The 13,755-nt window shown below is 50.9% G+C and overlaps 1 protein-coding gene and 1 long non-coding RNA gene across 12 annotated transcripts in view; one reads left to right on the top strand and one right to left on the bottom strand.

Moving 5' to 3' along the window:
* Window positions 1-8,905: 8,905 nt before the first annotated feature.
* Window positions 8,906-10,901, bottom strand: LOC117075724. Its single transcript, XR_004434093.1, has 2 exons — window positions 10,767-10,901; window positions 8,906-9,129 (listed from the first exon to the last, which is right to left on the bottom strand). It is a non-coding gene; the product is annotated as an uncharacterized LOC117075724 (long non-coding RNA).
* Window positions 10,902-10,977: 76 nt separating this feature from the next.
* Window positions 10,978-13,755, top strand: part of RANBP3 (RAN binding protein 3) — a 64,329-nt gene continuing 61,551 nt past the window's right edge. For 4 of the 11 annotated variants that reach the window (XM_033198312.1, XM_033198313.1, XM_033198314.1 and 1 more), the window contains exon 1: window positions 10,987-11,221. In XM_033198312.1, coding sequence (XP_033054203.1) covers window positions 11,200-11,221 — 22 coding nt within the window. In that variant the 5' untranslated portion in view covers window positions 10,987-11,199. Of the gene's footprint in view, window positions 11,222-13,755 lie in introns of all 11 variants that reach the window. The other 7 variants (XM_033198318.1, XM_033198319.1, XM_033198322.1 and 4 more) reach the window with 5 other exon arrangements.

Genomic DNA, 13,755 nt, shown 5'->3' on the forward strand with positions numbered 1-13,755 from the left:
GAGGCCACCAAAGGTTTTTGATGTAATCAAAGCTGGGCTTTAGAAAGCTGTATTTGGGCAGGGCGGATTACACCGGAAGAAACAGGAGCAGGGGGTCAGTTAGGTGCTTGTTAAGATAGAACAAGTGAGGGGGAGAGTTGTGGCTGCGGGGTGGAGCAGGGGCACCCAGGAGCCCTGTGGAGATCAAATTGGTGAGTTATACCTGGTTTGGTTTGTTTTTGTGTGTGTGGTTTGGTCTTTTGTTTTGTTTCGTTTTTTGAGACAGTCTTGCTGTTGCCCAGGCTGCAGTGCAGTGGCACAATCTCAGCTCACTGCAACCTCCACCTCCTGGGTTTAATCGATTCTCCCCCTCAACCTCCTGAGTAGCCGGGATTATAGGCATGCGTCACCATGCCTGGCTAATTGTTGTATTTTTAATAGAGATGGGGTTTTACCATGACTTCAGGTGATCTGCTCACCTCAGCCTCCCAAAGTGCTGGGATTACAGGCATGAGCCATCGCGCTTGCCTTTTTTTTTTCTTTCTAATGAACCAGGATAAAAATCTAAAACATCAGGAGTGATGATGTAATAAAGATAAATATAGCTTTGCAAAATTTTCATTTCAGTGTGTGTGTGAGTGCACATATACACATGCATTTATGGTATTGGGCTGCTATGTAAAATGCATTGAATATGCATAGGTCTCCAAAGCCACAGTACCATATATGCATGAGTATATGTGCACTCACACAGAGGCTCTCAGGAGGGCCGAGAGTTGTTCTCAGCCTATTGTGAGATCATGGGCCGCTCCTGGAATCCTGTCATGGATGTTTTGTGGGGTTTTGCTATCCAGCATCCATCCTGCCTTCTTTTGGAATAACATCCTGATTCTCTTGGAGGAGTGATCTTCCTCTTGTGGCTTTAAATACTCTCTCTGTGTGGGTGGGTCTCACATATTGAGGGAGGCTGTTCCAGGTGGGAAGGGAGGGAATGAGTTCAGCGTGTTGGGGGTGGGGGGAGTGGTTAGGAGGCTGGTGTTGCTGGCACAAAGTGAATGGCAGGGCAGGAGGTTGAGGAAGGCTGCAGAGTAATGGGATGCGGGCTTCCTAGGTCCTGGAGAGGAGCTGGGATGCCTCCACTTGAATGTCTCAAATGGCATCTCACACCACTGGTTAGGCACACAGAACCCAGTATGTATTTATTGCTCAATAAATATTTGATGGAAGGGCCAGGCACGGTGCCTCAAGCCTGTCATCCCAGCACTTTGGGAGGCCAAGGCAGGCAGATCACCTGAGGTCAGAAGTTCAAGTCCAGCCTGGCCAACATGGTGAAATCCCCATCTTTAATAAAAACGCACAAATTAGTTGGACGTGGTGGTGGCACCTATAAATTCCAGCTCCTTGGGAGGCTGAGGCAGGAGGATCGCTTGAACCCAGGAGGTGGAGGTTGCAGTGAGCCAAGACCGTGCCACTGCACTCCAGCCTGGGTGACAATGAGATTCCGCCTCAAAAAAAAAAATTATGGAGGAATGAATTTGGTTGGAGGTGAGCAAAAATGAACCTACTGTACCCTGTACCCTGCTGACCCCATCCAACACTTTCTCCTTAGACTCTGAGCCCTGAGCTGAAGGGTGAGACTGAAAGCAGTCAAAGTTCAGACATCCTGGGGGAGACACCCGCGCACTGTCCTCAGTGATTTTCGCTTCTAAGACCTGTTGAAGCTGCCCGTTGCTTCTCCTTCCTTTTTGATCTCATGAACATCCACATAACCTTCCAGCAAATTCCTCCTTGGCTTATATCTTCCAGAACTGATTTCGGGGGGTTGCAATCAATCTCCAAAGAGATACACCCTCAGCACCCAGGAATTTTCTAGCCAGTCTCAGAAGGGGATTCTGAGACCTCGTGAAGCCCTCCCGAGACCACAGCTCCTGTTTTCAAGGTGGCGCGTCCATACGGCTTGGTAACCGCAGCAGCAGGCTGGGAGCGAGGTGCCACTAAGACTCCCTACCTCCACTTCCATGGCCTGGCTCATGGAAGACGCCAGAACCCCAGCAGATGCGGAGCTTACGTCCCGGTAAGTTTACCCAGAAGGCAGCCAACTGCCCCTTCTCCTGGAGTTGAGTTTTGATTCATCCCAATCCTCTGCTGCCCCCCAGTGGTCACTGTGTGATACAGCCTTTTCCTTTTCGCAGGGGACACAAAAAGTTGGATTTTGCCCAGAAGCCAGGCTGATTTGTTTACTTATTTGCAATGATGCATGATAAGAAAGATCAAAAACAAGGGAGGGAGTGAGCTAATTTCCTTCCTTCCCTTCTCTTCCTCCCCTTCTCTTCCTCGAATATTTCCTATTTGTTTACAAAGGCCCAAAATATCCCCCCAACATAACAATGGGAAAAAGTCACCTGGCAGACACCATTTAAAACAAGCAATTGGGCGGGCGCGGTGGCTCACACCTGTAATCTCAGCCCTTTGGGAGGCTGAGGCAGGTGGATCGCGAGGTCAGGAGCTTGAGACCAGCCTGGCCAACATGGTGAAACACTGTCTCTATTAAAAATACAAAAATTAGTTGGGTGTGGTGGTGCATGCCTGTAATTCCAGCTACTCGGGAGGCTGAGGTAGGAGAATCACTTGAACCTGGGAGGCAGAGGTTGCAGGGAGCCAATATTGCGCCATTGCACTCCAGCCTGGGCAATAAAGCGAGACTCAATCTCAAAAAAAAAAAAAAAAAAAAAACAGCGATCTTGGCCAGGCCCAGTGACTCACACCTGTAATCCCACACTTTGGCAGGCCTAAGTGGGCAGATCACTTGAGGTCACAAGTTCAAGACCAGCCTGGCCAACATGGTGAAACTCCGTCTCTACTAATAATACAAAAATTAGCCTGGCATGGTGGTGGGCACCTGTTTTCCCAGCTACTCAGGAGGCTGATGCATGAGAATCACTTGAACCCAGGAGGTGGAGGTTGCAGTGAGCTGAGATTGCACCACTGCACTCCAGCCTGGGCAACAGAGAGAGACTCTGTCTCAAAGAAAAAAAAAAAGGTACAAATCGCTATCATGTGCCCTTGCTAGGACGCGCTGACACAGACACACATCGCTTCTGTGTAATCCCTGCCAAAAATGCTTCACCTGAGTTTCACTGTGAGGAAATATCAAACAAACCAAAGTTAGGAAGCATTCTACGAAATAATTGCAGTACTCGTTAGAAATGTCTTTGTCAAGAAAAAGTATATAAAAAACAGAGGAAATGATCCAGACTAAAGGAAACTAAGGAGAAATGATCCCTAAATGCAAGACAGGATCCAGGACTAAATCCTGGAACAGAGAAAGGACACTAGAGCTGAACAGATGAAATGTGAATGAGGTTTGCACATTAGTGAATAGTAGTGTATCAATGCGAATTTCCTGATTTTGCGTAGGATGTGAATATCTGAGGAAACTGATGGAAGTTATATGGAACTCTTCGTACTATTTTTGCAACTTTTTTTTAAGTCTGATTGTATTTCAAATTTATTTATTTTAAAATTTAATTTATAAGAGGCTGGGCGCGGTGGCTCGAGCCTGTAATCCCAGCACTTTGGGAGGCCGGGACGGGTGGATCACGAGGTCAGGAGATCGAGACCGGTCATCCTGGCTAACACGGTGAAACCCCGTCTCTACTAAAAAATACAAAAAACCTAGCTGGGCGAGGTGGCGGGCGCCTGTAGTCCCAGCTACTCAGGAGGCTGAGGCAGGAGAATGGCGTAAACCCGGGAGGCGGAGCTTGCAGTGAGCTGAGATCCAGCCACTGCACTCCAGCCTGGGCGACAGAGCGAGACTCCGTCTCAAAAAAAAAAAAAAGAAAAAAAAATTTAATTTATTTAACTGAAAATAAAGAGGCCAGGTGCTGTGGCTCACGCCTGCAATCCCAGCACTTTGGGCGGGCAAATCACTTGAGGTCAGGAGTTTGAGGCCAGCCTGGCCAAGGTGGGTGGATCACTTGAGGTCAGGAGTTCAAGACCAGCCTAGCCAACATAGTGACAACTCCGTCTCTACTAAAAATATAAAAATTAGCTGGGCGCTGTGGTGGGCACCTGTAATCCCAGCTACTCGGGAGGCTAAGGCAGGAGAATTGCTTGAACCCAGGAGGTGGAGGTTGTAGTGAGCCGAGATTGTGCCACTGCACTCCAGCCTGGGTGACAGAGGGAGACTCCATCTCAACAAAAAAGAAGGAGAAGGAGAAGGAGAAGGAGAAGGGGAAGGGGAAGGGGAAGGGGAAGGGAAGGGGAAGGGGAAGGGGAAGGGGAAGGGGAAGGGGAAGGGGGAGAGGAGGAGGAGGAGGAGGAGGAGGAGGAGGAGGGGAAAAAGCAGAGCTGATCAGAAGGAGACAGGAATGTGTCACCGAGCAAAGTGAAGGCTTGGGAACCTGGCTGTGGCACCCTGGGCTCTCCACCTCCCAGCACTGCTGACCCCTGGTTGCAGATCAGGTCATGGGAAGGAGAATGTGGCCCTACCCCAGGTTAACAGGATCCAGCCTAGCTTTCTTCCAGAGGCAATTCCAGCCCCAAAGCCCTGGCTGATGTGTCTAGTTTGGGTTAGGGGTTCCTGCCATCATGGGCAAGGGGCCACCGTTGGTCACATCCGACATCCTGTTGTCAGGAACTTGAGGCCATGGGTTGAGGGAGAACGGGGAAGGCAGATGAACCAATAAGGCATTCACGATGAAGTCCCTCCAACCTCACCTGGCTCCGAGCTCCTTAAGGGCACGAATTATACTTGATTGATAACTCCCCAGGAATTACAGAAACCTATGACTAATAGAAATTTCTAAGTTTGCTGGATAAGAAAAGAAACAACTTACTGAAACTCCCTGTGCTTGTAAGATAACAAAACTGGCTGCAATCAGTTGGAACAACATGGCGGATTGGAGTTTGCACAGAACGAGTTGCTGATGTCATAGCCTCAATTTCCACTGCATGTTTTAGACTAACACCCCCCAAATTTGCGCATGCGATCCATGAGGAGGGATGAGAGATAACTGCGCATGCCAGAGGACTTTCCAGACTTCCTATTTCCTTCTACCAATCACCTACCTACTAATCCCACTCTCTGACCCCTAAACCTCTTCTAATAAAGGTATTGACTGCCTTAGGGTGGGCGTGGTGCCTCAGGCCTACAATCCCAGTCCTTTGGGAGGCAGAGGGAGGAGGATCACTCGATGCCAAGAGTTCGAGACCAGCCTGGACAACATAGCAAGATCCCATCTCCACACCCGCAGAAAGTAAGGTCTTAAAGCTAGCATGGGGAGAAAGCTTTGAGATGGACGCCCATCTGCTTGTTAGTCAACTTGCAATAAAAAGCTTTTCTCAAAAACCCTCGTGTCCTAGCATTGGCTCCTAGCGCGTTGGACAGCAAAGCCCCTTTTGCTCCGTAAAAGCACGACATGCTGGTTCCCTGCCCGTGATGGGAAGATGAAAACTCAATTGCAGCTGTGAAGGCCCCTGTTCTTGAAGCCCAGCTGCAGAACCACCGTCCTCCTTGGCTGCAGAGGAGAGAGCGACATAAGTCTTCAGAGCTCAGCCTGGGCTCAGGGGTTCCTGGGAGTCCTGTATCCTGGTGAGCCAAGGAGGAAGCAGACAGCAGGGAGGCCAATCAGCAGTTAAGGGCGAGTCATTTGAAGGCCTCCCATTTCCTGCCTCCAACCCCCGCAATTAGGAGAAAGCCCTTACTCCTCACTGCAGCCTCCAAGGCCCTGCACACTCCCTCCCTGAGCTCATCTCCACCACCTCTCTTTTTGGTCACTCGGCTCTAGCCGCACCGAGGTCCTCACTGTGTAAAAGTATTCCCTCCGCCAGGCGCGGTGGCTCACGCCTGTAATCCCAGCACTTTGGGAGGCTGAGACAGGCAGATTGTTTGAGCTCAGGAGTTCGAGACCAGCCTGGCCAACATGGTGAAACCCCATCTCTACTAAAAATACAAACATTAGCTGGGCGTGGTGATAGGCGCCTGTAATCCCAGCTACTCGGGAGGCTGAGGCAGGAGAATCGCTTGAACCTGGGAGGCAGAGCTTGCAGTGAGTTGAGATCGCACCACTGCACTCCAGCCTAGGAGACAGAGTGAGACTCCATCTCAAAAAAAAAAAAAAAAAAAAAAAAAGCCGGGCGCGGTGGCTCAAGCCTGTAATCCCAGCACTTTGGGAGGCCGAGACGGGTGGATCACGAGGTCAGGAGATCGAGACCATCCTGGTCTACACGGTGAAACCCTGTCTCTACTAAAAAATACAAAAAACTAGCTGGGCGAGATGGCGAGCGCCTGTAGTCCCAGCTACTCAGGAGGCTGAGGCAGGAGAATGGCGTAAACCCGGGAGGCGGAGCTTGCAGTGAGCGGAGATCGCGCCACTGCACTCCAGCCTGGGCGACAGAGCTAGACTCCGTCTCAAAAAAAAAAAAAAAAGCATTCTCTCCTTCCGTCACTTGTCATACATAGCACGCTGTTTTATTTTCTTTGTAGCACCCATCACTATCTCAAGTTATTTTGCTTACCTGTCTACTGTTAAAGTCTCCCCACAAAAGGATGCAAAGCTCCATGAAGGCAGGGCCTGTCTAGTTCATCCCGCAAATCCAACACTGCCTGATGCTTCGTAGCTATGGTGGATACATAATGCTGCGTAAGGAACATCCCCAAAGTTTAGTGGCTGATAACAGCAAGTATTTATCTTTCATAGTTTCTGGCTGGGCGCGGTGGCTCATGCCTGTAATCCCAGCACTTTGGGAGGCCGAGGTGGGTGGATCACGAGGTCAGAAGATAGAGACCATCCTGGCTAACACGGTGAAACCCCGTCTCTACCAAAAATACAAAAAATTAGCTGGGTGTGGTGGCGGGCGCCTGTAGTCCCAGCTACTCAGGAGGCTGAGGCAGGAGAATGGTGTGAACCCAGGAGGCGGAGCTTGCAGTAAGCTGAGATCACGCCACTGCACTCCAGCCTGGGTGACTGAGCAAGACTCCATCTCAAAACAACCAACCAAACAAACATAGTTTCTGTGGGTGAGGAATGGGAAGGGCTAGGCTGGGTGGTTGTGTGGGGGCTCAGAGTCTCTCATGCAATTAGTCAGTGGCTGCCGCAGGAGCTGTTGGGGGTTGGCGGAGCATCTCTTGGCCAGGGCCTTGCCATGAGATCTGTATTTCAGCTTCCTTACAGCATGGCAGCTGCAGGGCAATTGGACTGCTTACATGGTGGCCAAAAGCTTTCAGAGAGACTGTTCCAGCAATGCTGCAGAAGCTGCATCTCTGTCCGTTATGCCCTAGCCTCGTCAGTTACATGGTGTCATTTCTTCTGTGCTCTACTGATCAGCAAGCCCACCTACATTCAAGGGAAGGGAGCACCCTCCTCTCTTGCTGGGAAAAGGGTCAACGAATTTGGGGCCATATTTTAAAGCTACCACAGTAGGCAATTGAGAAATATTTGTGTAAGTGAATGTTGACTAAGTTAATTTGCTACCAGAGGCCAGATAAGGAAAGCTGGCAGCCATCAACACTTGGAGGAGGCTTGCGAAACCACTGGAAATGTCCTTGACTCATCGACCTGACAGGTTTTGCGTGTCTCAGTGTCCCCTGAAAAGCCATGACAGGATAATATTTAGCAAGTGATGAAACCGTGCTGCGAGTTTCCCAAAGTGTGGGATGAATGTGATGTGTGACCTGACTTTAGGCGACGTGTAGACATGGTGTGAAACGATAATGAATCACATAGATTATGTTAGCCCGTTTTCAATTCTCTTCACTCCTTCTCATCACTTCAAGAAGAAAGTTCCCGCCAAGTGCTAAAGCCTCTTCAATAACACTCTAACACTTTGCTAATCTCCCTTTGTGTCAAGGAGAAAGCAGTCCCAACACCTTGGCAGGCAACAGTATCTACTTTGAATTTGAAAACATTGTTTCATTTTCATGTTTGCATTTGCAATGGTCTACTCATGGCTTAGTGGTTTTCTCTTTTAAATGGTGATACAAAGTATCTATTTAATGAAAATTTAAACCAAAAGAAAAGTATCAAGTTCATTAAAGGTCACACCGTTCAGATATGGTAAAGGCTGAGAAGACCTACCCAAGAGAAGTTTGGGGAAACCTGAAAATGAGACCAACACCCTAGGAATGACAGATGACCTGAGTTCTACACACTGTGGGTGACCAGGGGGACTGACATTCGAGCTACTCTTAGAGAATTTCTTTGCGGTTTTTATGTGTTTGTTTTTGTTTTGAGACACAGTCTCACTGTGTTGCCCAGGCTGGAGTGCAGTGGTGTGATCTCGGCTCACTCCAGCCACTGTCTCCCACATTCAAGTGATTCTCCTGCCTCAGCCTCCCGAGTAGCTGGGATTACAGGTGCCCGCCACCATACCCAGCTAATTTTTGTATTTTTAGCAGAGAAGGGGTTTCACCACATTGGCCATGATGGTCTTGAACTCCTGATCTCAGGTGATCCACCTGCCTCAGCCTCCCAAAGAGGCTCATGCCTGTAATACCCCCACTTTGGGATACCGAGGCAGGTGGGTTGCTTGAGTGTGGGAATTGGAGGCTGCAGTGAGTAATGATCACACCGCTGCACTCCTGCCTGGGCAACAGAGTGGGACTCTGGTATTAGTGATATCACATTAGTAACTTAATATAGGCCATGGCTGAAGTATTTACACCAAGAAAATCAGCAGACGCTACAAATCAGGGTTCAATTTGTTTTATTAATTGTCTTGTGGTGTTAAGGAAGTGATAGAAAAATCAGTAAAATTTACAATAAACTATATACACACACATAAATACATACTAACAAAAACATTCTCCTCCAGAGAAGCTGTTGTTAAATATTTACCACATCCCACTGGCTGTTCAGAAAAGTATAACAACCATGTAAATAGCTCAACAGTAGCCAGAGATAATATATAAATGAGTAAGCATGGCTGTTTTCAAATGAAACTTTATTTACAGACACTGAAATGTAAATTTCACACCATTTTCACATCAAGAGATATTCTTCTTTTGGTATTTTTTTTCCCAACCAGCTAAAAATGTAAAAAATCAGAGGGTGCGGTGGCTCATGCCTGTAATCCCAGCACTTTGGGAGGCCAAGGTGGGTGAAGCACCTGAGGTCAGGAGTTCGAGAGCAGCCTGGTGAAACCCTGTCTCTACAAAAAACACAAAAATTAGCTGGGTATAGCGGCACACGGCTGTAATCCCAGCTACTCAGGAGGCTGAGGCAGAAGAATCACTTGAACCCGGGAGGCGGAGGTTGCAGTGAGTTGAAATTGTACCACTGCACTCCAGCGTGGGCAACAGAGACTCCAAAATAAATAAAAGGGAAGGGAAGGAAAGGGAGGGAGGGAACAAGGGGAGGGAGGGAGGAACCATTTTTAGTTCATAGGCTATATCTGGACCACAGATTGTAGTACTCCTCACTCTCTTTTAGATCATACTCAAAAAAGTAGAGCTGGGACTCAAACCTAGGTAAGACCTGAAATACAAGGTCCCAGGCAGAGAGATCAGCAAGTACAAAGGCCCTTAGGCTGGAATGAGCTTGTGCTCCAAGGATGGAAAGACCCACGTGGCTGAACAGCAAAGAGCAAGGGGAAACAAAGTGGGGTGTGGGAGCCAAGTTCAGGGGACTTCATAAGCCTGAATAAAAGGTTTAGGATATTCCAAGTTCAGCTGAGAGCCCTCTGGAAGCACTGAGTGGCCTCGATATTTCTCTTTTCAGTCTATGTGTATATATATACACACACACACACATATACACACATATGTATGTATATATCTGTGTGTGTATATATGTATGTAGATAAAAACAAAGTATTTATGTCTATATATATGGGAGGGTTCTTGCTCTGTCCCTAGGATGGTGGCAGTGGCAGTGGCACTGTCACAGCTCACTGCAGCCTCAACCTCCTGGGCTCATGTGATCCTCCTGCCTCAGCCTCCCGAGTAACCGGCCTGCACCACCACACCCGGGTAATTTTTGTGTTTTTGTAGAGATGGGGTCTTGCTCTGTTTTCTAGGCTGGTTTTGAACTGAGCTCAAGAGATCCTCCCACCTGGGCCTCCCACAGTGCTGGGATTACAGGGGTGAGCTACCGCATCTGGCTGATTATGTTTTTAAAAGACTCCTCAGCCTGCGGCCATGAGCAGAACAGAGCCTGGGGCTTCCAAAGAATGCAGCAAAGGACGGCAGAGAGGCGGCTGTCCAAGTCTTCCATGAGACTGTCCAAGTCTTCCATGAGACAGATATGGACGATGTGGCCTAGGGTGGTGACAGCCTGGCTGGGGAGAATGCGTGGATCTGGGCTGTATTTTGGAGGCAAGGCCAAGTCCGAAGGATTTGCTGAGAGATTCATAGCAGGTGAGTAGAAAACAACTCCAGGCTGTCCGGGACCCTCCCATGAGCCTTGCGAGTGAGGCTGATGGTCCCATTTTCCAGATGGGGAACCTGGAGGCGCGCGGGCTCCAACCCCCTCCCATGAGCTTGTGAAGTTGATTCTCGTGGCTCCGAGGGGTCGAGTCCCACGCGCCGGGTCCTCCCCCGTCCCCCGTCAGCACCTGGGTCCCAGGGCTGCGCCCCCTCCTCGCGCCTGACCACGACCCCCCGCCCCCGCTGATAAGCTCTGATTCCCCCCCAATCCCAAGCACCCCGCGCCCTCTCGCCACTTCCCCCGTGGTTTCAGGAAAGCGTTGTCTGAACGTAACGGCTCCTAAGGCGGGTAAACTGAGGCAGGAGGTAACGCGTCTCCCGCCCGCGCGTGTGGGAAGCCGCCGCAGGCCCGGGGGTTTACCTGGAGGAAGGCCTCGGTTGCGGCGCCCTGAACTGCTCACTGTCCCACCGCGGGGGATCCCCGGAAAACGAGCGGGAAAAACGAGAGCCTCAAGACCCGCCTAGCGCCGCGCGGTGCCGCCTCACTAAACCTTAGTCGCTGCCACTGCGCATGTGCCCTTCCCGGCCCTGTCCCCGCCCCCTCAGTCGGCGGGAAACGGAGGCGGGAGACGGCTCGTGCGCAGGCGTGTGTTGGGAACGCGGCTCCGCAGGGCAGGCGGCTTGGCCCGGCAGGCGATCTGGGGCTCGCCTCCGCGCGGCGCTCAGCGCGCAGGCGCGAGTTGGCCGCCTCACAGGGAGTAGGCTTGTTCAGTGCGCACGCGCGGGAGTTTCTGGCAGAAAGCAGGCGAGCCTGGGCCGGCGCGGGGCCTTGTGGGAGGGCTTAAGGAAGTAAAATGGCGGACCTGGCGAACGAAGGTAGGGGAGGCGCCGTCGGGGACCGGCTGGCGGCCGGGGAACGGGCGGCGGGAGGACCAGAGGCCACAAGCCCGTGGGGAGAACACCGCAGAGTGCAAGGGTTTCGTCCGCTTCAGGCTAGCGCCCTGGCGGGCCCTGCAGCCGTCCCCCATTGCCTCCCCTCAGGCCGGGCTCACCGGCCCGGCCCATCACTCCCGGCAGCCCCGGCCCCTGCAGCCGTCTGGCTAGACGAGCCGGGAGGGCGTCGAGATCGCAGCCTTAAGGGGCCTCTGCGTCTCAGCCAAGCTCAGGGCTGAAGGGGGCGGGAGGAGCGGCCCCAGTGCTTCGGCCACAGATGTAAATAGACCTTGGGGCCTGGTCGTGGCCCGGAGCGCGCCACGCTCCCTCCCCGCCCCCTCGTCCTCCGCCACCCGGCATCTCCCCTTCCCCGGCCTGGCTGCCTATCTCCTGAGCCCGTGAGGCCCTCGTCCTCCGCGGACCAGCCGCACACCGCGGCCGGAGGAAGCCCAGGCCGTTTTCACCACGTCCCCGCCCCGAACTTCGGCCCCCACTTCCCGCCAGTTCCCCCCAGATCCTTCGGGGCGCCTCATCTCCCCCTCATTTAGGCCCCGCCGCAGGATCTGGGCCGCCGAAAGCCCTGGCTGCTTTTTGGCCCTTTTTGCTGCGCTTCCACACAGAGACCGTGCGAATCCCTCCTCTGTGGAGCGCTGACAGCCCACCTGAATGTTTTTGACAAGGTTACACTTCCAGATCCTCCGAGAAGGCACCGTAAGGCTGATGTCTGCTTCCATCCACAGTCGTGTTGCCATGGCTGTAGCTTCAGGACTTCTGAGGCCTATTTTTAGCTCCCCCCTTTTCTAGTTGCACAAATGCAGGCAGTCTCTCTACCTGTCTGGCCCTGATTCCCTCATCCGGTGCTCCCTGTGGCTGGAGAGTTTTCCATACCGAATTGCACGAATGAATGAATTATGATAGGAAGTGCTCGGTCTTGTGGAGCATTTAGGGTAATACCAGTTAAGGTGCAAAGTCTTGACATACTGTTTTCCCTGGTAGGAGGTATAGATACTGTTAGCCCCAATACTTGATGAGGAAACTGAGTCAGCCTGGTTACGTCGCTTATCCAAGGCATGTCACACAGCTGGGAAGAAGCAGAGATGTGAACCAAGGTGGCCTGGCTTCAGATGCCAGACCACGGGGTCTCGGACTTTTAAAGATTCTGATTCTGTGTGGTGTTGGGCGGGCGCTGGGCATCTGTACAGGAAGCAGCACAGGTGGACTCCCTGATTCTTGGCCATTTTATTCTATTTTATTTTTTGAGACGGAGTCTCGCCCTGTTGCCAGGCTGTGCAGTGGTGTGATCTTGGCTCACTGCAATCTCCGCCTCCCGGGTTCAAGCGATTCTCCTGCCTCAGCCTCCCGAGTATCTGGGATTACAGGCGCACGCCACCACACCCAGCTAATTTTTGTATTTTTAGTAGAGATGGGATTTCACCATGTTGGCCAGGATGGTCTTGATCTCCTGACCTCGTGATCCACCCGCCTTGACCTCCCAAAGTGCTGGAATTACAGGCGTGAGCCACTGCGCCCAGCTGCTACATCTCTTTTTTTAAGATAAAGGAGCCCGTGGAGGGTTGCAGCGTTCCAACTCATGAAATCTAGTTACAGAGGGACTGGGTAAGTGAGAATCAATATGACATGTTTTATGTATTTACATCCTGAGCCCATATAGTTTCTTGAACTCAGGACTCATGTCCAGCGTCACATTTCGACATCTCCATTTGGATGTGTCATAGGCAAGTCTAGAGCATTTCCAAAACAAAAATCCTTATCTCCACCACACCCACCCATCCCATGGTCTTTCACCCATTGTAGTTAGGCAGGTCCATTCTTTGAATTCCTCAGGCCCCAAACCTTGAAGTCATCCCTGGTTTCCCTCTTTCTCATACTCCACAGCAAATTCTGTCATTTCTACCTTAAAATTATTTCCAAAGGGGGACCACCACTTCTCCCCACCAAGACTGTCAATGCTTGGGCCCCTGTTCCCTCCACCCTCACCCATCTGAAAACTTCTCAACCCACAGTGGGCCCCAGTACCTCCCTGTCCTTCTCTCTCGCCACTCTCCGCTGACTTGCTCTGTGCTAACTACTTTGGCTTTTTCAGTTTTCCTTGAATGTTCCATACACTCCCGGCTTTTAACCTTTTCTCCTACTGATTCCTCTAACTGAAACAGTTTTCCCCCAGATACCCCCGTGGCTCACTTCTTCTGGTTTTTACTCATATGTTACTTTATTAATGAGAGCTTCTCTGGCCACCTATTTCAAATTATATCCATGTTTTCTATTCCGTTCACCCAGCTTGATTTTCCTGTACAGCTCTTAACAATCCAGCATGCTAGATGTTACTTGCATGTTTGCCTCGTGTAAGCTCCATGAGGTCAGGGATTTTTATATCATGATCACTGATTGCCCCCTTGCATCTAGAACGGTGCCTGGCACAGAGTAGGTATACAAGAAATATTGGTTGAATGAATGAA

This window comes from Trachypithecus francoisi, unplaced genomic scaffold (assembly GCF_009764315.1).
Source record: "Trachypithecus francoisi isolate TF-2019V2 unplaced genomic scaffold, Tfra_2.0 Lachesis_group5, whole genome shotgun sequence".
Classification (NCBI taxonomy): Eukaryota; Metazoa; Chordata; class Mammalia; order Primates; family Cercopithecidae; genus Trachypithecus; species Trachypithecus francoisi.